We start from the raw sequence: 26,839 nt of genomic DNA, 5'->3' as shown, positions 1-26,839 counted from the left end.
GCTTGAGATGACCTGAAATAATATGGCTGATTTTACTATTTTTTTAATGTCACAGCAGAGAGAAAGTTGAAAGAGCGGATTCAGATCGAAGCAGACGGTCTGGTTGCTGGCATGTTGTTGTGCAATAACACTGTCCCCAGCAAAAGCTGCCGTGCGAACTTTCAGGCGACAAGTTAAATTTTCTGGCTGGCTGAAACCAGCAACACGACAAGCGAGTGATGGATTGCTCTTTGTGACATCAAAAACTGTTGCTTGTGCATATGGTTGCGCCCGAACCAAGAACTTTTCCATGTGCATTTGTAAGCACATTTCTTAGCCTAAAAATGATGGTGCTATCTTTTGCTGCTAATTGTTACTTTTGTTCTTGTTGAGAACTTATGGTTATTCTTCCATAACGCAATGCCCTGATAGGAGCTTGAGAGGTATCCATAAACAAACAAACAAATAAATAAGTAAAAGGTGCAAGGAATTTGTTAACTTAATTTTCAACAGGCATGATAAATTGGTGCTTGAAGGACATGCGAAGGCTTTTTTGTTTTAATTAATGTTATCATTCGCATACTCAATTTGTGAAGACACGGTAGTAAACTGATCACTGCTATTGGTAGTGTGTGCAATCATGTTACTTCTGCATAATTAGTTTAGGATAAGTACAACATAAACAGAACTGTGTGTGCAGTTCTAGTAAGTTACCTATCTGCTCCATGGTAACATATTTATGTACTATATTTACTCATGTACCATATTTATCGGTTATAAGTCACGCCTTTTTTTTTTTTTCAAAATTTTTGCTGGTGTGTAACTACGGTGCAACTTATGTATGCATAAAATCACTCGTTCTGGGGTGACCAATATGTGCTTTCTTTTTTATAAGCGCAAATAACAGTGCGCGATAGTATTCTGAAAGAGATCAAATCTTGTATTAACAGTGAAGCAACCATTGGTACAGATGTTAGTTGCTGGGGTTAGCCGTGTAGGTGGAGCAGCAGCAGCAGCAGGGTAGCAGCAGTGAAGGCCACCAGTATGGCCTCCGTGACTGGAAGTCACGGTATAGTTTGTTGTTATAGTTTAGTTTTTCTTAAAGAAAAGGTTAAAGTTACATTTTTTCCAACTGGAATTTACAGCTCGTAAAAAGGTTGTTTACGGTAATTTAGTACCCCGAAATGGTTAAGTTCAGAATTTCGCAATGGGTGTACATGTGTGTATCCTTTCATTATGCACGCGAAGTTAAAATAGGTGCATCTTATATACAGGTGTGACATATATACCAATTTTTTTTAAGCTCGCGGAAAATGGCAGTGACTTATACAAGGGCAAATGAAAAAGTCCTTGCCCCTATTTTTTTATTAGCCAAAATAAAGTACACACAGGTAATTACAAATATATGTACTATTCTACGTACCTTACACTGTTTCAGCATAGACCCCATACCAGTTCAGACATTTGTCCCATTGCAGAACTAAAATTGAGCTTCCCTTGTAGTAGAATTCGTCCGGCTGACTGTGGAACAACCATTGAACTCCTGTTGTTGCTTCATCATTGCATGTGAAACGTTGTCCTGCTACCGCATACTTCTCAAAGCAAGACACCTTTCCCTATACGTGGGTTGCATTTCCCCGTGGATTTCGATGGGTGTTCATCCCTTTCTCCATAGAACATGAATAGCACTTCTTTGCTTATACATCGTGAACGTGTGAAGCACAACTGCCATCTTCAACAACTGACAGCAGCGCCGTGCCGCATAGCTACCGACAGATAAGGCCAGGCCGGTCCAAGAAAGGTCCGCCGCTGGGACTGGATATGTTGACTTTGCATTTACAGCCGTAATTTTGTTAAAAACAGTAGGGCAAAGACTTTCAGATTTGCCCTCATACTAAGGGGTTACTTATAATTCGGAAAATACAGCAAGTTCTCATCTGGATTTCATCTGTCATAGTGGCTTAATGGCTAGGGCATTTTTTTTGCTGAGTACACAAACACTGATTCTATTTTTAACTGCATATAGCCAGCTGCATTTAGAATTCATGAATGCCACACTGAAATTTTAGTGTATATTGAAATACTTAAGGCAGTCAAAATTAATTTGGAGCCTTTTGTTATTTTCTCCCTCATAGCTCTGGTGTAATTTTGTAACATCTGGTGTAATTTTGTGGCACAAATGCCCCATTATCAATTATTTATATTGGTTATAAACTATTAAATTTTCACACTGTGTGCCACATATAAAATCTAAAATAAACTGCATGGTTCTGTTACAGCACTCCTGATTCATCAAACCTGCAACATGCACTGACCTGAACAGCTTCTTCAGATAGACCATGTTTGACTTTCTTACACGTCCGTATTTGAACTGTGATAAATGCTGTGGAGAATCAATTACATCAAGTACTTTGGTTTGTTACACACATACGAGCTTTCCAAGGAACTTTCTTTTACTGTAGGCTATAATGAAGTAAAATTTTGAAGGCATTTCATTGCCAAGTCATCATTAGCAGTGATAGCAAAATCAAAGCAATGTTAATAATAGCATCACTGAGCTGACCTGTGACATGCCACACTAGAGTTGGACAGTGTGCACAAAGGTGTGCTCATTGCATTAGTTCTGATACAAGGCATCAAACATAATTGTGATCGATGTGCAAACTAGGACAACAGGAAGAACACAGGACATGAACACAGGAGATGCACTTCTTCGCTGTTCTCCCTGCTGTCCTTGTTTGTTTGTGTGCTGATCAAAATGGATAACTTGACGCCTGCCCTCTTCACCATGCTCCAACATCATTGCGCCATGAAATTTGGACGGCCCTTCAGGTATGGTAGGCTAGGTCATTTGGAAACTTAGCAGCCTTTTTAGGTAGACACATGCACTTACGCAAACATTTTTGAAATGCTGTGTACAATGCTGGTGTTATTCTCGCTCAATTTTTTAACAGCACTTTATTCTTTCTATTTCGTTGCATGCTCACATTTCAGCACCCTTGAAATTATCTATAGTTTATTGTATTATAGTTAATAAACATCTAAACATCTACGTGGTTTAACATCTAAACATCTACATCTACGGTAGCATACGTGGGTTTATTGACCAGTTGCCTTCACCCAAAAAGGTCACGTTCTCGTGACGCCTACGGCAAAAAGGACGTTCCACGTCCGCCGCCAAGGTCTGTGAGTGGTGGCGCTGGCTAACACTTTCAGGATTCTACTAGGACAAATAAATACCCAGGAAAGTGGATGGGAAAACAGCGCCGCGGTAGCTTAATTGGTAGAGCATCGCACGCGAAATGCGAAGGTTGTGGGTTCGGTTCCCACCTGCGGCACATTGTTTTTTCATCCACTTTAATTTCTATTAATTTATCATTTCTTCCTTTCATTTATTAGGCACAAGTAATTTCCCCTATGTTGTCCTTGGTGTCAGTGTTTGTTGGCTTCTTATGGACTAATGAAAATCGGGCCCCTCGGTTAACCCCTTTTTTCTTGTTGATCTAAACATCTAGTGGGGTCTTTCGAAGTTGAGTGAGCCAGTTTCATTTTTCTCCTGTTGTCCTCTTATATGCTGCCAGTAAAAACTGTGGCAACAGTGTTTATGTTATGTAAGTAGGAAAGCCTCAATGTTTCGAGTACAGTAGACTCTTTAAGATGAGCTCATTGATCCGCGAGACAGTCCAAAAACTCAGTAGTTCCTTGTAGGTTTCTTGTTGTGCAGTTCTATGAAGCTAAACATCTGTTCAGATTGCTAAGGTCTCTGTTCTTAAAGGGGGGTTTGCTGTAAATAGAGCTAAATTACATGCATTTTTGCCAAGAATGTATTGCTTTTTTCATTGTAAGTCTTAACTGTCTTAATTGTAGTTAGCAGGAACATGGGAACACTCATTTCATGAAACAGTCTGATGGCTGGTGGCGTAGTAATGCAGTGCTTGCACAAGATGGTGATAGTGAGCATCCAGTCTAAGTGCATGTTTTTGCATCATCAGAGTGCCACTTGTCTGAATTACTTGTACAAGGATTGCTTATACTATTTGTGAATGCGAACTGCATGTTGATGACCGCCTAACTACTGTGAGTACAGTGGACAAACGAAACTTGCTTTGATGGAAATGCTGGATAAACTGGATGAGGGTACCAACTTTGGTTGGCCACCCACAGGAACAATGTTAAAGGGCCCCTCACCAGGCCATATAGGCAATAATGTCGGTTATACGCTGTAAGTTGTTACGTGCCCTCATCGGAGCGTTCCACCACAAGAATTTTTCAAATTGGTTCATTAATAGCCAAGATAGAAACATTTCAGTGCCGCAAACCCATGATTTCAGGAGGTGAACATCACTGTCAACACGGACACTCTTTCCACTTGCCCCATCTAGCCTCCACAAGAGAAATTCCTTCCCTGTGTTCTCCCATACCAGAGCTGGAGGATTGCATGACACATATGTCACGGGCTCCACCTTTCTTTTTCTCTCGCTTTTTTGCTGTGTGGTGCGCTTCCGCTGACGGTTGCACACGCGAGCAGTTGCGTTTGTTGCGTGCAGCGCACAAACTTGTGCGCTGCACATGAGTACACCTGACTAGTGGTCTCAGTCAGTGCTACACGAATGCTGAGGCAGACGCAAGCAGATCACAGAGCATGATTGTGCGCTGGAACAGGGTAGAAAATGACATAGTTTCACTCTCAGCATGCGCGACTGCATGACATGGAAGCAGGCAAACGAAATAGAAATACATCTCTTGCTGCGGTGCGAAGTAAAACAAAATCACGCAGACATTCGGTTTGTGTGGAGGAGGAGGAAATAACTTTTTTGAGTCCTGAGGAACCCCTCCCCTCCCACTCTTGGTTTAGTGGTCGGCAGGGGTCGCGGGCCGCACCTATGTTTGGACGGGAAGCCCGTGAGCCTCCGCCCTTTCATGAGCCCTCTGGGCGGCATGGAGCTGGGTGTTTTATTATTTCTCTAAACTTTAATTCATCTATTGAAGCAACAAATTACACAAATAACAGATGTTGCCTTGAATAATTCTCAAAGTGTCGCATGTCACTATGAGCGACATCACAACATATACATGTATGTAGGTGCACCTGCTCATATATGTCATCCGATCGCGCAGTGTGGCACTCGCGAGGAGAGGGGCAAACGGCATTAGTTTGAAATTTTAGCTCTTTCCGTGGCAATGTAGTTCCTAGCAGAAACGATCGTGAGCATGCACTGTGTGCACTGCGCTTGTCAGCTCAAAATGGCCAGACCTTGTGAGGGGCCCTTTAAGAAACTTCATTTAAACGGAACGCTTCTTTTTGTGAACTCCGGTCAAACGGAACTGGAACGAAATATGCACATACCTCATTGGTTATCATGCTTCATAAAAAACAGGAGTAGGTCAACAAGCATGTCAGATGGCGATGCTGACACCAGTCAAATAAATATCACTTTAAATAAAAGCACCATCCAAGAATTTGATTCGTTTAAATATCTGGGCATCATATTTGACCAGCATATACATTGGGAAGCACATATTCATAATGTACGCAAGAAGGTCGCATATGGTTGTTACTCCCTAATAAAAGCAAAGCAGTATTTCCCTCACAAAGTACTCAAATCCCTTTACTATGCGTTTTGCCATAGCCATAGGAGTTATTGTTTAGAATCATGGGGCGTGACTTACACGACATACTTACCTTTACAAAAACTACAGAAAAGGGCCCTGAAAATAATTAGCGCTTCAAATTATACCAGTGATACATTTAATGATGTTTTCCAAACACGTGTTATCCGTTAATGCACTATGTAATCACAAGATCTCAATTTCAGTTAATAATATTTTATGCACTAACTTTCCTATTCCTCGAAACGTCTTTTCATTTCCAACTCGCAGTACTAGACATGCTGTAAAAGGTAACCTCAACTTACCAAAATGTTACAATGTCTACGGCAAAAGATTAATTCAATTCAGTGGCAAAAAAATTAATATTTTACCCCTAGAAGCCAAAACTGCACATAATTTCAAGCAGTGTAGCAAATTCCTTTTTCTTGATAACCAGAATCTCTAACTTACTTGAATTCATTATGTACGAGTATTTTCAGAATGTTTCTTGTCTGTATAACTGATGACGTGTTCCGGAATACTGTGCTGTTAAAATCTGCGCCTGACCTGTCTTTTGTAACTTGTCACTGGACCGCAAACTAGCCTTCCCTGGCTATCGGTCCAGGTATCTGTATAACCATGATTATATGAAGAAAAATAAAGCACTTGCACTTGCAAAAAAAAATAAAAAGTCAAGAAAATCTACTATATCACCCAAATGCAGTGTCATGGCATTGGCATTCACGCTGCGTAGTTACTATGTTCCTTTGTGTGTCATGATGGCGTCAGTCAAAAAAGCGAGAGCACATAAATGAAAGTGCTGTGCTTCTTTCGCACACCACTTATGCCAAAGAAGCTATGGTATTCTTAGCATAGTGCAATAGCCTTTTTTTTTCACTGAAGTGATAATAAAACACTAGACGTTTTTGAGATAAAATGCTTTTTCATGATTTTTGCGTCATTCGCCTAAACAAAGCTTCTGATAAGTGGAACTCTACTTACTATCTCTTCAAGCTGTGTTTAGGCAGAGTCTACTGTAATTATAACACTGAGGCATGTGAGCTTATCTTTTCGCCACTTAGTTGTAAAAATGAAGAAAATATGAATATTGGGGAAAATTAGGGAAAGGTATAAATTTGCGTTTTGTCATTATGCTTTGAGGACAGCTTCATAAATACATTATGGCTTTGGTTTCAGAAGATGGCAGACTCACCACAGTCAAACCTCAATATAACAAACCTTGATTTAATGAAATTTGTGATGTAAGGAACCATTTTCATTTCCTGATCTCAGTCCTATTCAAAACTGTGTATTTCTTTTCACAATTTAATGAAGCTTTTGGCTATTTCACCCATGTACTACCTGTATGGCTAGTAAATCTAGCAAAAAGCTATAAATATGTCCACTGAGGCAAAATTTATTTCAGGTGTCCTCCTGCATGTAAAGTTTGAACGGCAAAACTGGCAACAAGGAAGGAAACACCGCTGCGCCATTTGTCGCATTGGTATACAACTCGTGGAAGTCACAGGGTGTGCCGCAGCTCGCAGCACTCGGAGAAACAAGAGTGCTGACAATTCCTTTTGCACAAGGGGATGGGGAGGGAGTGAACGCACAATAACTTGATGAAGTGCGCGCCTATCTTCTCCTCGCACACATCCGTGTCCGGGCCACGAGCCGCATTTTGGAGGTAATATAGCTCTCTGCAACAAGTGCAAAGCCCAAGCAGAAATGGTTGGTGCCTTTCCGCACATTGTGTTGTTCCCATGCGTCTAGTGTTGGCAGTAACGTAATCTCAAATTTCCAGGACACGGTACGAAACGCTCGCGCGTTGTGACTGAGAGTTCGTGGTCATTCAGTAAAATCTGTTAATATTTGCCTGAGCTTGCATGACCCTATTAAAACTATGAACCTTGCCTCGTGCAGTTATCTTTTTGCTGTCACCATCAATGCTCTGCCTTTCTGTCAAAACTGCGACTTTCTGTGGTTTCTTCTTTCTTTCTTTCTTTTTTGCTCAGGACAAATATCCGCATCTCATTGCACTGTCTTTAATTCGTGGGTGCCGGCTGCGGGGCACTAAGCACAGTTAGCTATGGCGTCCGAGATTTACGGTACCGTGCGATGCAACACGCGTCTTGCACACCGAGAGCCACGTCAATGTATTGCTCTCGGTGTGATCAGCAATGCATGCGCTGGTGCTCATAACCATGCTATTATTGTCCGAACTTCTTCCACTTTGTTTATCACTGCTTACTAACATGATACTATCCACCAGGAATGCTCTGGGAAGTTGGGAAGTTTTTAATGTTGAAACTTTAAAACCTCGAATTAATGAAATTCGTGATTGAACCAAGTTTTTCGCTGCAAGTACAACTTAATTGTATCGAGGTTCAACTGTATAACTCAGGTTTCCCACATAAATCTATTCACAATGAACCATTTACAAACACTTCAACTTGCTGCCTTCAGTAATGGATACTATGGTGACAGGTTCTTTAAACATCTTTCATTGGCAGAATCCTCGAGTAAGATATACAAGATAGCTGACTGATCTGATAAGTATTCGCTTCTCAATGCAGCAAGGGGCTGCTTGGCCACTTTTTGCAGAGATGGCAACACTCCACGTTACTGATGCCAGTCGCTAGATTTGGCATGTTTCTTTGTCTGCTGTGTCACCACCTGTAATTGCTGTGTTCAGATCCCATCCGTGTCCAACTCCCATCCACGTCCATCCTGTCTGTCGTCTGCTTCAAGTCCCGCTGCAGACGCTTGTGCTTCATGTCGCTTGCTGCATATCAGTGTGCATAAATGTTCATCGTCTGCCCTGGCTCGCATTGCAGATGCTCGTGTGTTGACACTTGCTTGCCACTGTCACTCCAGGTAAATGTTCTCGCTCAACAACTGGTAATTGTTTGTGAGGCAAGATGGTTACATTTTAAATCCGTGCAAGCTATTCACATGAAGACTATCTCTACCCGACGGCCTGTTCGTTCCAAACAAACCATTGTGGATATCTAGGCACCTAGGCTTTTGAGAGAATTTGCATGTGCATATCATGACACAATGTTTATTTGGAAAAGGTATGGATGGTTAATGTCGAAGGGGATAGCATTTCAAAGAGAAAGGAAGGTGCTACACAAATGCTATGAATGAAAATGGAACCTTCAACAACTACACTGTTTGACAGCTATGTTGTGCTACTTTTTCTGTATGAAAGGATTTGCATTGCTCATACGTGGGAGGACATAAGCGTACATGTTAGCTTTATGGCACATTCTCAATGAAACAAGAGGATGTTAAGTTGGTTCGCACTGGTTGGCCAACATATGTTCTTTTCCTTTGCCATACCCAGACCGCCATCCTGGAACAAAACACTTCATCACTTCACTAACCCACCATCGAACTAGCTTAACAGCCTGAAACTGTCACATACGCTGCGAGAAGTTACCTTTAAGTTCAGTGAAATGCAGGAAAACTGATGTGCGCTAGCTGAAGACTCAAACCATGACTGAAATGCAACAGCATATCGCAACAGCTGCATAGTGGGACAGCCGATCGACAGAGGGCGGTGTCAGGGTCCTTCAATACTTTTTGTCTGGTCATGAAACTTTGGCATAACGCTATGTGAGAGCTACATATTACGCTTGCAGGGAATGCACCCTGGCTCTGGCATAAGTAGAAAGTGGACTGGAGCAGACACTGAACGGACGCCACAGGCATTCTTTCCGTACGCTCGCTATTGTGCTAGGGTTGACTGCCTGCATCGATGAACGAATATTGTCGACACAACATGAAAATCGCTGCCCTGTTTCTGTACAGTGTTCAGAAATTTAAACGTGAAGAATTTCAAAACAGCTACAATGTCTCGTTTCATTTCCAGGTTCAACTGCGTTCATAACAGCACCTTAATTCATAATTCAAATTGCACACTTGAACTACTCCATTGTTAGAAACTGCCTACAGAGCAAGTTCACATCACACTTTATGTAGTTATCTATGTGTAAAAAAAAACTGTTTCAAACCAACTGATTAACTAACCAAACAAATAGGTAATTGCTAAACTGATTACCAAACTAATAACTAGCCTGTCTTATTAACTAATCTAACTACAGTAACAAAACCACTCTAAATAAACAAGGTAACTACAAAACTAATTAACTGAAATAACAAAATTGTTCGCTAAACCTACCAAACTACAATTATATATAAGTAAATATACTTAATTTACTAATTAATCAACTTATAACACTGAACTAGCTAACCAATTATAACTGACTTATGAAACTAACTAGACAAAGTCCAAATAGACAGCCAAACGAGCCAGTTTGTGCAAAGAAGGCTACTAGGGGTGAGGGGGCTGATGTCAATCATAAAACGGTGCCGTGTATAATTTAAACATAAACGCATTAAGTAATTTCGCCATGATTTCCTCTTGCATGTTCAGTCCACAAACATGCTGAAATAAATGTGGGAGAGGCTTCTTTCCTCGTGAAAGATTTGCATGATCACGCAGGCCGGCTGTCTGGCATGACAGATTGTTCAGCTTACACCAGCACCTCCGGTGCCACCTTCTGTCCCTATATGCAACTTTCAGGGAAGTTTCATGATGAGAAGGTATTGAAGGACCCTGGCGGTATCAAACTGAAGCAGTTAATTTAGGTTTGGAACACTTGTCAAACAACTGAACAATGCACAGTGCATTTTTGCAGTTGGTTGGTATGAAGCTTTTTTTTTTGTCTACTTCTTGTCTTGTATGCGGCCCCCTTCAGCTGCGCAAGAGCTGCTGCTCAAGCTAGCTGTTTGTTATCCAATTTTAACGGCACCTGGCGTGCTGTATTTGTGCTAGCAGCCGGGAGGTGGGGGAGAAGCACTAGCGAAGTCCTATTGTGGAGAGGGTGAGCAGCAAATGCAGAGAGCACGGTGGCATGCTGCATGTGCTGTGGATGAGGGGTTTGCTGCATTGTTAAGGGTACACAGCAAATGCATTGGCAAGTACCAGAGTCAGCTCTCCTGTATATCTTACTCTGTGGGCATAATTGTGGTGTGTACATCATATCATTAAACAATAGCTGTCCTTGAGGTAATAGTTCTTCGGAAACCTGCAAGGTAGAGAGAAGTAATTAATAAAGCGAAAATGAGACATCCACCCAATCGTAGCAATTGCTACAAAGGCAAAATATCTGTTCTTATTTGACACTTATCGAAATCACAGCTGCTGTAGTTGCACCAGCAGACCTTATGCACAAATTGGGTGTAAACTGTTGCAGCCTGCCAATGTAAGTATAAGCATTATGGACATTCAGGAACACCAGAGCTAATGATTGCCAAGCACCTAGGTTATATTTAGAAGTAGGGACTCGCTTTTGCACATAGGGAGCACTCAATGCTGCTGGTTTGTTTGTTTATTGCACCTGGGACTTGACTGCATGAGCACAGATTAGGCTCATGCAGGTGTTGACTAACAACGCAACGAAAATTTCTAACTAGGCACTTGTCCTTGCTTTAATACTTCCCCCCTCAATTATGTGATATAAATTTCCCCACGATGATATGGTGTAGGCAAATCTTCTGATCTTTTAATGTGCTGTCGACCAGCTGCTTTTATTTCATACTCTTACTCACAGGTCATGTGCTACATGTCTAGCAAGTGGAGGATACGCAATGCTTCAGGGTTGTGATGTGCTCTCGTCGCCCATAAAATGTGCGCACATGCTGCATAATAGGTAGCAGCAGAGGTTAAATGCCAGCTTGTAAAATAGCTCTGGCCACGGCGGCGGCATTTCAATGCGGGTGAAATGCGAAAACACCCGTGTACTTTGATTTAGGTGCACATTAAAGAACCCCAGGTGGTCCGCATTATTCCGGAGTCCCCACTACGGCGTGCCTCATTATGAGGTCGTGGTTTTGGCACGTAAAAGCCCCCTCTCCCCTCTCCTCTCTCTTTTGTGTGTGTGTGTTACAGCACTGAAGGTCAAAAGCGTGGAAGTTTGGGCGAGTTGGTATGTCGTAACTGTTTAAGGCTAGTAGCCTTAAACAGTTATGACATACCTTTTTCCTTACCTTTCCTTTTTTGCTCGTCCTGAGCGGCGCTACTAGCCTTAAACAGTTACAGCACTGACTTAACTGGCTTTGCCACATTTCTTGCAAAATTCAAAATATTTGTTTCACACTTTTGTAACATTGGTTTTTAAAGAGAAGATATGATTGCATAAAAAGAACTTGTTCTTGGCCTAGTTGGTACTTGATCCGCCATGGCATGCTTAGTGGCTATGATCTTGGGCTGCTAAGCACGAGGTTACAGAATCGAATCCCGGCCACAGTGGCCACATTTTGATGGGGGCGAAATGCGAAAACACCCGTGTACTTAGATTTATGTGCACATTAAAGAACCCCAGGTGGTCCAAATTTCTGGAGTCCCCCCACTATGGCGTGTCTCATAATCAGATCGTGGTTTTGGCACTTGAAACCCAATAATTTAATTTAATTTTTTTAGTTGGTACTTGCTGTCAGATGTAATTGCTTCTAAAAGGACATAAAAGCTTGCACATGAAGGAAATAATAAAAATTCAGGCGACAGTTCTCTGTTTTGGGGGAAACAAACATGTCTTGTTCCCTGCCTTCTGGGATCCTTCACATTGGCTGTTCGTTATTCCCAGTTTCATAATATTTTAGACACAAGTGTATTACTGTGTAACTAACCAAGAATGTATTCAAATTCTTTTCGAATTATTGCTTGAATTTTTTGTTGTTCCAGCCTGAAATGATACCTTCACATTGTTTTAGCTAGCATTGTATAAACAAACAAAGCCTGTATCACGTGTTTTTTAGTACGTTCCACTCCCCTCTGTAAAAGCCTCTGGCCCTGAAGGTAATACAAATAAATAAATAGGTTCCTTAGTATAGCTAGGTGCATGTACCATACGTTAACACATTGCTTTTGTACAAACTTAAACAATATATGTAGTCTGACATTCTTGTCTGAAGATTGTATTTCCTTGCTAACGAGGATTATAGCAGCCTATACATTGTATTCGTCAATAATTTTTTAACACCTGCAGTGCCCCGAGCCCATCCTGAAAGAGGACAAGTGGGAGCCCATCGAGCAAACCCAGTTTAGTAACGGCGTGTGTGCTGCAGAATACCTGAACACATCACTGGACAATTCGTTCCTTCAGAATCCTATACCATTTTCACAAGAGAGTGTGCACGAAACAGACTCTCTTGTTACACCATTGTACAACTATGAGATATTGAATGCTGTGAACACAAAGGGCTGGCCTACTCCAAGGTATGCACATTTGTGCCATTTTTGAAAGTATATTATGTAGTGATGCAAGAGTATTCATCGTACCACTTTTGCACACTATCGATAGTACTATTGAAGTGTGCTGTAGTAATGTAAAATTGCACATTGTACTGCATGTAACCATTCCGCTTCTATGTTAATGTGCAGGGCTCACCTTTTATGGTATGTTTGACAGCAGTTATAACAGGAAAATCTGTGAAATGGCTAGGGGTCTTTCATGTAACCAGCACATCAACTATATAGTGAACCTTGTTCTCAATTTTTTTGGTGTTCCGCCGTGGAACTCGTAGTATACAAGAGAAATGTCTCTCAAGTGTTCTAAATCTAATCTGTTCTGCTGATACCTACCTTTAATAATGCTAAAAATGAGGGAATGTTGAAACTAAATGTTCAACAGGCAGTTAATTGGCACCAGAAAGGCATAGTAACATGTGTTTTCCAAAAACTGTATAGAAGTTTCCTTAGTGCTAACTTCCATTTCATTGTTGGACCAAAATGTAATTTTTCATTAGCTGATTTGAATTCTAGCATAAAGAGGCATAATTAAGGGGGCATAATTGGCCTGATGGCAGATATCAAGCCATTTGTCATTTGTGTGATCTATCACATTTGTTTGTTAATAATAAATTTCAAAAGTTTAAAAAAATTTTTTTGGTATTACAGCATATGTCCAGCTTGTCGTCAGACATTACCATGGTGTACTTAAGATGCAATGGAGAGAGTGGTGGCATGTAAGTGTAAGTAATTTATTCGTGTGTGTCATAGAAAAGGCTGATTACAATAGTAGTCTGTACAGTTTAGTGCCACTAGAATGTGCAAAATGACAGAAAATATGGGGGCATTACACTACTAACAACTGAGGGATTGATATAGATACCATTACACGACATGAAGGAAAAGCACAGAGTACAACCCAGTAATTTTTAAGGTTAGTGGCACTAGTCTTTAATGTTAGTGGCATTGCTGTGTTGGCAATTCTTGTTTCACTTTTTTTCTATGGGCATTCAGTGCTTTTTCATCTTTTCTAGACATTTTAAACATTTTTCTCTGCATTTTCAAGTCGTCCCTCATTATAGACTTTGTAATTCTTAAAATTTTTAACAAAAATATGGTGTGCATGGTATGGTGCGCGTTGCTTGTTATCTTTCCATGCTCTGAATGCTGCCTGTTCTGCCTATATATGTATGTCGTGTTTTACTTTTTTCCATGTGACCTTGTTGTAGGCTTCGTGAAATGCTTTCTTATGTTTTAGCATTAGGAGTATCAAAGTGGAAGAAGGTGTATGTGTGGGAAGCCTGTCACGTAGTAGCGGTAGAGAGGGGATGGGAGAGCTTAGAAGGGCATTGTTCAACTTCTCGAATATTATAGTTAGATTTTTTTTTCAAGTTTCAAGTTCATTTATTTACCATATACACAGAGTTTCACATAAGTGGTTGGAAGGAGGGAAAAAAAGCTGCATTAAAAACAGCTTGACTGGCCCCACGTCCCCGGTTCACTAAGGCAGCATGGCAATAAAAGAAAAATACATTTCAACGTCTGTGTCTAATGTGAAAACATGATATGCACAGAAGACAAAGACATTTTACAAAAAGTGAGATTTAACTGAACATATTTAACATTGCATGCTTAATACAGAAGTGTTAGAGAGTGTGCGAACGTTTTCATAAGAAATCTTCATTTATTTAATGTCTTCGGCAAGCAATAACTTAGTGTTTGAAAGCCATAATTTGTGCGCGGCCATGGCGCATACCATTTTTCCGAGTATCTGTTTAGGCGCGAGTCAGCTACACTGTGTATATAACCACGAATTCTTATGGTATCAGATCTAAAGGAAACTAATAAAGTGTATTCATAGAGCACATTTAATTTAATTACATTATATTTGACGAATAGTTCTGAAGTATGTGCATTGAATGGTAGGTTTGCAACAGAACGTAGGGCCTTTTTTTGTAGGATTAGATTTAGGTGCACGTTAAAGAACCCCAGGTGGTCAAAATTTCCGGAGTCCTCCACTACGGCGTGCCTCATAATCAGAAAGTGGTTTTGGCACGTAAAACCCCAAATATTATTATTATTATTTTTTTGTAGGATAACAAGATTATTTATGGATTGCTGTGTTCTGTTATCCCAAATAAGTTCCAATAGCGCAGATGTGATCAGAAGAGTGCCTTAAATATCGAAAGCTTTTGAGGAACTGGCAATGCACACTGACATTTTCTCATTACGCCCAAAGTTTGTTTTGTAAATGTTCCATATGGTGATGCCATTTCATATATTCGTGAAAAATTACACCTAGAGGTTTTACTGTAGAAGAAAATTCAATTTTATTTTTATTCAACATGAGATTGTGAGAATGAGAGACCTCATAAAGTGGAGATTTAGAGCGGAAAAGAATAGCTTTAGTTTTTGAGCAGTTAATTTGTAAAGAATTGCTAAGTGTCCAGCTGCATATTTTTTCTAATGTCAAGTTAGCTAGATTCACGAGATCATGTATATTTGTTCCTGGAAAGAAAAGACTTGTATCATCAGCATAGATTATGTATTGGGCTGAATGGTCAACATTTACAATATCATTAATAACTATATTAAACAAAAGCGGGCCCAATATGCTGCCTTGGGGAACTCCATATTTAACAGGTTGCATTGAAGACAGAGTTCTGCTTATTGATACACATTGATTTCTGTTTGTTAAGTAGTTTTGAATTAGATTTAGGGCAGCACCACGAACTCCATAACACTGCAGCTTTCCTATTAATGTTTCATGGATGATTTTGTCAAAGGCCTTGGACATATCTAAAAATATGCAGAGTGTGAATTTTTTTGCTTCAATATTTTTAAGTATCAATTCTTTTTGAAACAGTAGAGCACTTTCTGTTGAAAAACCTGGTCCAAATCCGTATTGCGATTTAGTTATGACGGAATGTTTGTGAAAAAAATTTGACAGTCTAAGATGAATAATTTTTTTCAAGGCCTTTGGAGAATAGGGGAAGGATTGAAATAGGTCTATAATTCCCGAGAATGTTTTTATCTCCACTTTTGTGTATTACCGTCACCTTAGCATTCTTCATATTCTCTGGGAAAATGCCACTTTGTAAGGAAAGGTTATAAATATGTGTCACACACGGGTTAAGTAGATCAATAATATATTTAATTGGCTCCATTTTTAGACCATTTATGTCCTCGCTCTTACTAATCTTAAAGTTTTTAAATACTCTTAATACTTCATTTTCATCAGTTGGGTAAAAAAAAATATTGATTCCTTGAGCGGGACGGGTAAGTAATCAAAGGCGCTATTTTGATGTGAGCTCTCAGTTACAGATGTAAAGTATTCATTAAATTTGTCAGCTAACTCCTTGCCTTTGATAACTTCATTATCAACTACAAGTTCTTCTAAACTACTTCTTACTCTACCTGGAGATATGATCGAGTGTAATTTATTTCACATTTGTTTGATATCTGTGGCGCCCTCGAACATGTTATAATAGTAATTTCGTTTTGCTTGCCGTTGTAATTTAATTATCAAATTTCGACATTTTTTAAACATCCTCAAAGCATCTGGATTTCGGTTAACTAGGAATGCATGAAAAAGCCTATCCTTTTCCTTTCATAATTTTTAGGATCTCTGTGGTCATCCAAGGTTTGCGGGCACGCTTTGGTTTTTTAAAAACCTGAAGGGGGAAATGTTTATTATAAACTGAAGTGCTTGTTCGGATAAAGTTACCGTAAGCCAAGTCAGCACAGGAGAAAGAAAATAAGTCATCCCATTGCGTTTGCACAATTTCATCACTAAAGCACGAAAGGGAGTTTATATTTACAGCTCTATAATATATACCAGAAGCAGCCTGTCTAGGTGTGCAGCGGGATTGATCTGCAATAAAATAGGTAGGTGATCACTGATGGCGGTACAAATAGTGCCAGAAAGTACGGAATCAAAGGGAAAGTTTGTTATGAGCAGGTCTATTAATGTTGCACTCGAGTCAGTAATACGAGTAGGAGTGACAATAATATTCGATAAAAAGTGGGAATCACGAAGTGCCGAAAGATACTTTTGCTTGTTTGTGCTTGCTAACATATCAATATTCAAGTCACCTCCCAACACGAGTTTATATCCGTTGTCATTAACAAAGGAAAATATGTTATCTAAAAACTGTATAAAATTGTTTATGCTGCCATGGGGTGGTCTGTACTGCAACAAACACGCAGTTTTCTACTTAAAGACATACAATTTCAATATCATCTGTGCATTGAGACCACTAGTTAAGCCATTCGTATCTCATCTCATCTTTTAACATACATACATACGCCACCTCTTGTCCTTATTTTCCTATTTAAATGAACTGGTTTATAACCTTCGATATTAATAACGTCCGAGTCATTACGGTACCAAGTTTCTTTTAGCATAACTATGGAGAAATCAAATTTAAACTCATCAAGAAGAATAAACAGGTTGTCCTCTTTGCAGTGAGCAGACTGCATATTAATGTTTAGCACAGCTAGGAGTGATATGCGCTGGTCTATAATGCATGAATTTAGTTCCGATGGACTAGAACCCATTCTATTTGTATCCATTAGTAGATAGTGGTGATAACATATGTATACAGAAATTAATTATAGCAAGTACAACAAAACAGCAGCCTTTGAGAAGGGTAAACATACTCAGAAAGAGATGTTGCTGAATCGTTACGAATCCATAGTTTCGTTGTACAATGTTAGAAAAACTAGCAAAAACAACAGAGAAGTGATATAAGGCACTAATCCAGCACACAGCAATATTGAAAGTTTTATACAAATGTTCAGTTGCATAATGTAGATGACGAGTAGGGGCATTGGTAACTCAAAAATCTGTGTAATATGAAGAAATAGCTTTAGACACATATAACACTCTACAGAAGGACAGGATTATGTTATCCTGTTGAACAAAGTGATAAACAAATAAAGAAAAATGACATGCAGGATCACAACTAAGAAAACCATTTTTGCATCATGACGACCTGTTAAACAACTTGCGCCAAGTCCTCCTCACACATTATGCGCAACACTGGTGTCTTTTCCAATTTCTGCATGAGAACTTAGCCTTGAGACACCCAGATAAACTTCCATTTTTTTTTTCCTTCCTTGCTTGTCTCACTTTTGCTAGCAAAATTTTGTTTTTGCAACAGAGATGCTCATTTACATATATAGAAGCATCTGTGTCATACCCTAGATTCCTTGCATTTAGTTTTCTATTCGTTGCTGCCGAAAGCCGAAAGCTGAAAAGTGTCAAGGAAAAAATTGTAGAGTGACATGAAAAACTCCCAATACAGCTTTCTGTTGCTCAGTACGTGCTACATAAAAGTATTTTTCCGAGTGCAAAAGAAGCCCGCGAACATGTGCAAAGTACCCGCCATGGTTGCTTAGTGGCCATGGTCTTGGGCTGCTAAGCACGAGGCTGCGGGATCGAATCCCGGCCACAGCGGCCACCCGCTCCCACGTATAGACGACGCCCTTGACTGCCTCCACGGTTCCAGCTATTTCTCTTCTATTGATCTTCGTTCTGGATACTGGCAGATTGCTGTTGACGATATGGACAGAGAAAAAACCGCGTTCATCACACCTGATGGCCTATACCAATTTAATGTAATGCCGTTTGGATTATGCAACGCCCCTGCCACATTTGAGCGTATGATGGACTCCTTGCTACAAGGTTTCGAATGGTCCACATGTCTCTGCTACCTCGACGACCGTCACCATCTTCTCGCCCACGTTCGACACTCACCTTGAGCGTCTCACAGCTATACTTGATGTATTTCGAAAGGTGAAGCTGCAACTTAACTCGTCCAAATGTCGTTTCGGCCACCGCCAAATTACTGTTCTGAGCCACCTCGTTGACGCTTCCGGAGTACAGCCTGATCCCGACAAAACTCGCGCTGTCCGAGACTTTCCGGTTCCGAAGACAGCTGCAGACGTTCGAAGTTTTGTAGGGCTATGCTCGTACTTTCGTCGTTTTGTTCAAAATTTTGCAGCAATTGCTAGACCCCTCACTAATCTGTTGAAAAAAGGCGTACAATTCTCGTGGGGTACTGCAGAAGCCGCCGCCTTCTCTCGTCTCGTCACTCTTCTCTCGTCACCACCCATTCTCGCCCACTTCGACCCTGATGCCCCTACAGAATTGCGTACAGATGCCAGCGGTCATGGCGTAGGTGCCGTCTTAGCCCAGCGTCAGCGTGGCCAGGATCGCGTTATTGCTAATGCGAGCCGCCTCCTCACACCATCGGAGTGCTACTATTCCATTATGGAACGAGAATGCCTTGCTATAGTCTGGGCGGTTGCGAAGTTCCGTCCTTACCTTTACGGTCGCCCCTTTTCCGTAGTCACTGACCATCATGCTCTCTGCTGGCTCTCATTGCTAAAAGATCCTACGGGCCGGCTTGGTCGATGGGCTTTGAGGCTACAAGAATTTTCATATTCCGTGGTCTACAAGTCTGGCCGCCAGCACCAAGACGCTGACAGTTTGTCACGTTACCCTGTTAACGACCCTGACTCCTCCAATATTACCAGTGCTGCTTGCATATTCTCTGTGTCGCAGCTGCTTCATTTCGCTGACAAGCAACGTCGTGACGCCTACATCAGAGCACTCATCGACCATTTTGAACACTCTCTGGCCGACGCCACTCTACGCCTCTTCGTCCTCCGCGACGGTACTCTCTACCGTCGTAACCTTCATCTGGACGGCTCTGAGTTCCTACTTGTCATACCTAAACACCTCCGCTCAGCCATTCTAGAAGAGCTTCATGATGCACCAACGGCAGGACACCTCGGCGTATCTCGAACCTATGTCTGTGTACGTCGCCGTTTCTTCTGGCCGGGCCTTGCCCATTCCATACGACGTTACGTCGCCGCTTGTGAACTTTGCCAACGATGCAAGAAGCCTTCCCAACTCCCCGCTGGTTACTTGCAGCCGCTCGACATCCCTGCCGAGCCCTTCCATCGTGTCGGCTTAGACATTCTCGGCCCATTTCCGGAATCTACATCAGCAAACAAGTGGGTTGCAGTTGCAGCAGACTACGCGACTCGCTATGCCGTAACTCGCGCCCTTCCGACCAGTTGTGCAACCGATGTTGCGGACTTCTTCCTGTGTGATATCATTTTGATTCTTGGTGCTCCACGTCAATTGCTAACAGACTGTGGCCGTACATTCTTAGCCAAAGCCATTGACATCATGCGTGTCTGCTCAATACAGCATACATTTACCACCTCCTACCACCCTCAAACGAACGGCCTCACTGAGTGATTGAACCGCACCCTTACGGACATGCTATCCAAATACGTTTCAGACGACCACCGTGACTGGGACCAAGCTCTACCTTACGTTACCTTTGCGTACAACTCTTCCCGTCTCGAAACTGCTGGCTTTTCGCCTTTTTACCTCTTGTATGGCCGTGAACCGACGCTACCACTGGACACTGTGCTTCCGTCCACTACAGCTTCAACTAGCGCTTATGCCCGTGATACTATCGCCCATGCTGACCATGCTCGCCAACTTGCGCGTGCTCGTCTACAAGTCTCTCAAGGCAAACAAAAGCAACGCTACGACCTCCGTCACTGTGATGTCCATTTTGTGCCTGGCACCCTCGTGTTGCTTTGGTCACCATCGCGTTAGGTTGGCCTTTGTGAAAAACTGCTTTCCTGCCAACTGCCAAGTGACCGATGTCACCTACGAAATCGTTCTAGCCACGCCCACTACGTCCTCCGCTGTGACAACCAGTGACGTCCACGTCACCCAACTCAAACCCTACAACTCTCCCCGCACCTTGGATGTTTAACAGCACCATGACGGCGCTTTTGCCGCCGGGGGGGTAGTATTACGATATCATCGAGCGATGCTCGAGGGACGAGCTGCCGCGAGAACGACGACGAAGGGGGTCTGTGCCCTTGGCACGAGCGAGTGTCGGCCTGGCGATGTGGCTCAAGTGTAAATATCCTGTATGTAGCCTCTTTCATCTGTGTATTTCCACACGTAACAATATATATATATTTATATAATATAATATAGTGCAACTAGTGGTGGTCAGCTCTGCAGCACAGTCAATTGCACTTTGCTCCTCGACAAGGCAGGACGTGCCGAGTCAGCCCCTGAACAACAATTTGCAATGTGGTGACCGTGGTTTAAATCATGGATTCAAGACCTCAAAGAGGTCTTGAATCCATGATTGGTGTGTGATTGGTGTGTGAAGTAATGTATGAATCTGTGCAAAGAAATCATTCCATAAATGCCTGAGAACGCGGCACCATCTGTGAAGTTGCACTATGAGAAGGGCCTTGTGATGGGGATTTGGGAAGCTCGACCAAACATGTAAAAATGTCAAATGACACATTGAAAAGCTGAAAGAAATGACTCACATAGCCACTGCTGAACAAATTACATTAAAAGAGTTCTGGCATGACATTTTTGGTTTGCCTTTCTTTTCTTTTTCTTGTTAAGGCCCAAGTTCTCTAAATCACAGAAAAAGTACTAACAAGTATCAGAGCCCCTGAAATAATTTACCATAATACTTACCTACAGACCAGTTTCGTGTGAGCACATACCCGCGTTACGCAAGCAGGCGTACCTAAATTAGTCGTACCATCTGAGTAGTGCAGCATCGTGGCAACTTGCTGAACTAAGGCGCACCAACGGCTCCCATTGGGGAGCGAGGGATTGCATTGGCATTGAGAAAAATAGAGGAGGCGTTGGCATGAGTAACTTCATCATGCCTAGCCTTATTGCTACATGTTCAGTAAATTTTGCCCACTGTCATGATGTCACAATAATGTCGATGGCACCAGGTCCAGCATTCTCTTTCCAGCTGTAACATGAAATTCAGATAACTTGTCTCCCAACCTTCATATTTGCCAAGTGTCATCCTTTTACCGGCAAGAAGTGTGTGGTAAGTAGTATCCACAATTATGAAACTGTGTTAGTGCTTCTTCAATGATAGACGCTTCACGCACAGGAGCTCAAGGGATATGCCAGTGCAAATTTCAAAATAAAGTGCTTCTATATAGTGAAATGCATTGGGGGCTAGCCATGGTTTATGCATAGTCTCGCAGTTTTAAGAGACCATGGATTCTTTTTCCAAGAGTGCAATGAATGTTTTAAGCATATTACAAATTTTGAAGTGTTGTGCTTCATGATAAACTAGGACCAAAACAGTACACATGCAACCAATCTCTTTTTTGCAGTTTTGAAAGCAGTGGTCACATGCCTGCAGACTGCAGCCCTGGCACTTGTTTTATCGCACTGTTGCATCATCACGAAAAGCCATTGTTCTAAATATTTGTTTGCATTGTTTTCAGCGTGAAATTTCAACAGAAGTTTCTTTCTGTTGTTGATTATTTATGTGTGGTATGATTTAAATAAAGATGTTATGAACATTAAATAGGCTGTTATTTTTTATACTTGGTGATTGGACAAGTACAGACAATAATGACCACGTTTATTTTTATTACTATTTGATAATTTAATTTTTTGGTTTATAAAAAAAATGTTCAAAAGAAAATTTTTTTGGAAAATGACTTTCAAGCTTTGTAGGTGATTTTTTGGCATATCAAGTAATGTACATTAAAATGTGCTATTTTGTGTTAATAGGTAATCAAGTGTGTCAATAAATTTTTACATTGTCATTTACGCAGTTGAATAAAACAATCTTCAGCCTCAATTATAGTGGCTGCATGCTCAGATTACATAGTTCATGTCGATGTTAGGTAGTATTTCCACTATAGCAGCCTTTAACAGGAGTTTATCATTGTGTGGCTATTTGTTAATCTCTCTCTCGGTGACACTACCGTTGCATAGCAGTATAGCGTGTTTATTATTCAGAATATTCGGCTGTTGCCGAATATTCTGTAGGGGGGGCTGCGGGCCTCGTCAAGCTGCCTCTACTGGAGCAGCTTTTACTTGCAGCCTCCTCCATCAAGTAGATGGAAATAAAGCTATTCTATTCTATTCTATATTGGAAACTAGGACGCCACATTGAGGGTGATATGGCTGGAGAAGTTCACAGCCTGCCACTCTTAGGTCATGCAGGACTTGTGGGAGCAGGCAAGTCCATTATTCAGGAGTGACACCTAGTGACATCGGGCACAGGAAGCTTGGCTCCTCAATCTGCCATTTCATGCTGCTTTGCAAAACCCATAATTGGCTTATTTATCAGGGTTATCACTCGCCATGGCCTCCACCTGGTGGAGAAATGACTTTGCCTAAACGGCATCTGCCCATTGGCTGTGCTTATTTCTTTATCACAAATGATAATTGGTCATGTACACATGTGTCACCCTGAAAATTCATTTGCCACATTCAAGAAGGTGGAGATCTCAAAGTTGCTGTGGTCTACGTGTAAGGTGGCTAGGACAGTGTACATCCTTCTCTGCTGTGTCAGACTGGAAGCTGATACCATGGAATAAATGTACTGGATAGGCGACAGAGGGGTTGGTGGAAATAAAGTTAAAGGGCCCCTGGAACGGTTCGGACAAATTTTGTAGACACGTATGGTACAGCTTAAGTAGAACATTCGCACCACAATTTAAGTGAAGCGTTACGTAGTAATGGAGCTACAAGCGATTACAAGTTACCCTCCTCCCTCGCCATGCTTTTCCTCCTCAACTCGTTTGCCGAGCGATCAGGGCTAGGCTCCGCCTTCACTGGTCCTGCGTCACGATGCGATGTCACATCGTCCATTTCTAGTTGTTTTGGAGCCGGCCCCCGCCCACGAGCAACCTCTCTGCTAACTGTTTGGCCGTCGACCCCAAGCGAGAGCTATCGAAGCAGCGTGCGTTGCGAGCATTCTGTCGTAGCGCCGAACGTGTCTGGTATTCCGGTAATCACACACTGCCTGAATATTTCGACGAAACGATGGAGGCATAAACTCAAGTTGATCAAGTAACTTTAGCGTAGACATACATGAGCTGCCTGATCGGTCTCCACGGTCCAGCCACCCGCTGGCGCAGAGCTTAAACAGCCAAAGAAAGAGCTAATATTGCTCTAACCAAGTGTAAAACATTTTAAACATTTACAAAAACAATGTGTTAATGATTACACTCCTGCGAAAAATTTACACCAGCAGCCAAGAAGATTACATTTTGTTACTGCTACTGTGTGTGGTTGAGCTCTATGCCACCAGGTGGCTGCACCGTGCAGACCATTCACATTTGCGCTTCTGTTCATCCCCTGAAACCACACGCAAGGGGACATGGCCAGGCCCTGTCCCCTTGCACTTGCGTTTACCGGACTCCGAAATATCGGACTTGCGAAACGCTATTGCGTTAGTAATCTTCCGGTGTAAAGTGACGGCCGCAGTCGCACAAATCCTGGGGCCCTATAACGTAAAACTATTCCAATATGTTTCTATTCCAATCTCCTGACGTCAAATTTGCGTAACCGCCGACGCAAGCATTGGGCGGTCCCCCGCAGGGTTGTCTGAACAAACCGATCAAATGCTCCCCTCGTTCATAGGAGATCACTTTTGTTTGCTTGAAAAACGAATAGCATTGCCTGCTCTGAGCGGCTTGTCTTACCTAATTGGCTCACAAGAGGCGAGGAGCATGCTCAAGTGGAGAGGGATTCGATGGGGTCGAGCCACTGCACTGAATATCGATAACCGGATGAAGAGGGTGGTGCCGGTGCCTGCGGTTGGTCCGCTTTCACTTGCTTAGCTTGCGGTGGCTCGTCGACAATAGCGGCGGCATGCAACGGAAGCTTAAGAATGATGCTAACACGGATCTTCAGCAAAGAAGGGTTGGCAGAACGAGGTTGTAAACGTGCCAAAAGTGCTCGAAAGTGTTACACGGCCAGACAAAAAGTTTTATTATATGCAAATAAACCCATGCTCCCCGGCAAGTGTGAGAAGCCAGTGCCTGAGTGATCGGTGGCAACCATCTTTTATTCCTTTCGGAACGGGGCAGCCTGTGGCTATCCCGAAGAAAATTCAGTTTTGTTCGGCATATTGATGCATCTTTAACGCGTACACGTCACTTTGACGCGGTGAGTTCTTGCGGTTTTGTGACGTCGCGTGACAGGCAGGCGAAGTGGGTGCAGCCCGGAAACTTTTGACCAATAGCTGAGGGCTAACGGTGCAAAGGCGTCGAATCAGAAATAACTGTTTCTGTTTTGTTTGGTCAAATTATGCATAATCAGTGTGTACACGTCATATCAGATAGGGAGCTATCGCGGTTTTCGTGACGTCGCGTGACAGACAGGTGAACTGGGGGTGGTCCAAAAAAGTTTTTGACCTATCACAGTGGGCTGATTGCAGAATTAGAATAGAAAAGTTTGGAATAGTTTTACGTTATAGCGCCCCTGGCGCCGATCGGATAGGGGCAGTCCGATGCGCTGCAGCCAGTCCGCTTGTCTACTGGCTTGCAGAGGGACACAATGTCGCAGCTCGACATATTGGCAGTCGCTATGTTTGCAGTCCACAACGCAACAAAATCGAATCATAGCGCTCGCGAAAACACAAACCGACACTGACGGCGGAGCTCTCGTCAAAGACAGAGCACGTTGTAACACAAGCAGACGACACTTGCTGTGTGCTGGAAGTGCTTAAGTGTACTGAAAAATTGTTCTTGTGCATTCTCTTTATGTTACGTTCTTGTTATAAAAACAAATTAACTAACATTCCAACTATTACGAACATCATTTGTTTACCATAAAGTTGGAAAATTTATAAATCACGCGCCCTGGTCAGCCAATCGGATAGCTCGCCCCACTGACTTATGTGTGATTTCGGTCTATGGGTAGGGGCGGCTTAAAATTCCGCCGAGCAGTGTGCTGCGATCGGCAGCGATGTGCATTTTTAAAGCCTTATAATAAATTACACGCTTTACGCGGAGCACTTGGATGTGTCAATTAATGATCAGAAGGACCTACTCTAACGACTCAGTACGTTTGTAGAAAATCGTCAAAATCATTTCAGGATCCCTTTAAGCACCTTGACAGAATGAGAATGTGTGCTGAACTTGCTTTCACCTTTGCGCATCCTTCTTGCTATGTCATCATCATCCCTCATCACATCTTTATGTCCCCGTTCTCCCTCCCCCTGTGCAGAGTAGCAGGCTAGAGCACCTTAGCTCAGGCCGACCTCTCTGCCTTCTTTCAGTTAAATTATCTCTCTCTCTCACTGCCTCAGCCAATTCGAAGCCATGTTCTCAAATATGTCGTGCACCTGGTACAATAATGCACCTGATGCGTAACCAGAGTTATAGGTACTTTTCACAGCAGGTTAATTGCAGAATGGCCAGAGATCGGTTTAGGGCATGACCCCCATGGAGACATGTTTATCTGTGTGTGAGCATTGTAGGTGGCGGTATATAAGCAGCTGGGCATCAAATTTAGTGTAAGATGTCAGCGAAGTCAAATTTGTGTGCTGAATTCTCAAGAGCATTACCTGTGTCGTTTCGTGGGATACCAATTTGTGATGGTATCCAATGAAACATCACTGTTTTTCCCTCGGGTACCATTAGCCATCTTGAAAACTTCGCATAATAGAAGTGAGAATGTTGGCACTGGAAAACCAGCTGAGAACCCAGTGTTGGTCTCTCAGAACATCAGCCTTTGGCAGTTTTGGATAATATGCTTCATTAAGTATAGGTTAAAGTAAACACTACATTAAACTTGTCTCTGTTTTGTATCCAGGTGACATAAGAGCTAGGTGTAAAATTGGTAATTTCCCCCTTTCTCATGTAAAAAAAAATGCCACTGCAGGTTGTCTGGACAGATGCCATAAGCCCCATGATAAAACTGCTGCCATTTAAATTAACTACTGGCAGCAGTCATTACAACAAAGGTTAAGCTCTAAATGCAAATGCAAAGTGCTGTACCAAGTCCTAGCTTTAGCTCTTTCATATGTTCCTTAGTTGCAACCTCAATGGAGAAGACTTGTAGTCAAGCACCACCTTCACTGCATCGCTGCACAGACTGGTTTCCCTTAATCATGTTTCATGTTCCCTGGTATG

The 26,839-nt window shown here is 42.1% G+C and overlaps 1 protein-coding gene across 4 annotated transcripts in view; it reads left to right on the top strand.

Moving 5' to 3' along the window:
* The window catches only part of LOC142566901 (uncharacterized), a 151,203-nt gene extending 128,934 nt beyond the window's left edge, over nt 1–22,269 (top strand). For 2 of the 4 annotated variants that reach the window (XM_075677802.1, XM_075677801.1), the window contains exons 11-12: nt 12,624–12,853; nt 22,073–22,269. In XM_075677802.1, coding sequence (XP_075533917.1) covers nt 12,624–12,853; nt 22,073–22,163 — 321 coding nt within the window. In that variant the 3' untranslated portion in view covers nt 22,164–22,269. Of the gene's footprint in view, nt 1–12,623; nt 12,854–13,534; nt 13,609–22,072 lie in introns of all 4 variants that reach the window. The other 2 variants (XM_075677803.1, XM_075677804.1) reach the window with 2 other exon arrangements.
* Nucleotides 22,270–26,839: the final 4,570 nt, after the last annotated feature.

Source organism: Dermacentor variabilis, chromosome 1, assembly GCF_050947875.1.
Source record: "Dermacentor variabilis isolate Ectoservices chromosome 1, ASM5094787v1, whole genome shotgun sequence".
Lineage (NCBI taxonomy): Eukaryota > Metazoa > Arthropoda > Arachnida > Ixodida > Ixodidae > Dermacentor > Dermacentor variabilis.
Note: the sequence above shows the minus strand (reverse complement) of the source record. Positions and strands in the feature narration are given on the sequence as shown.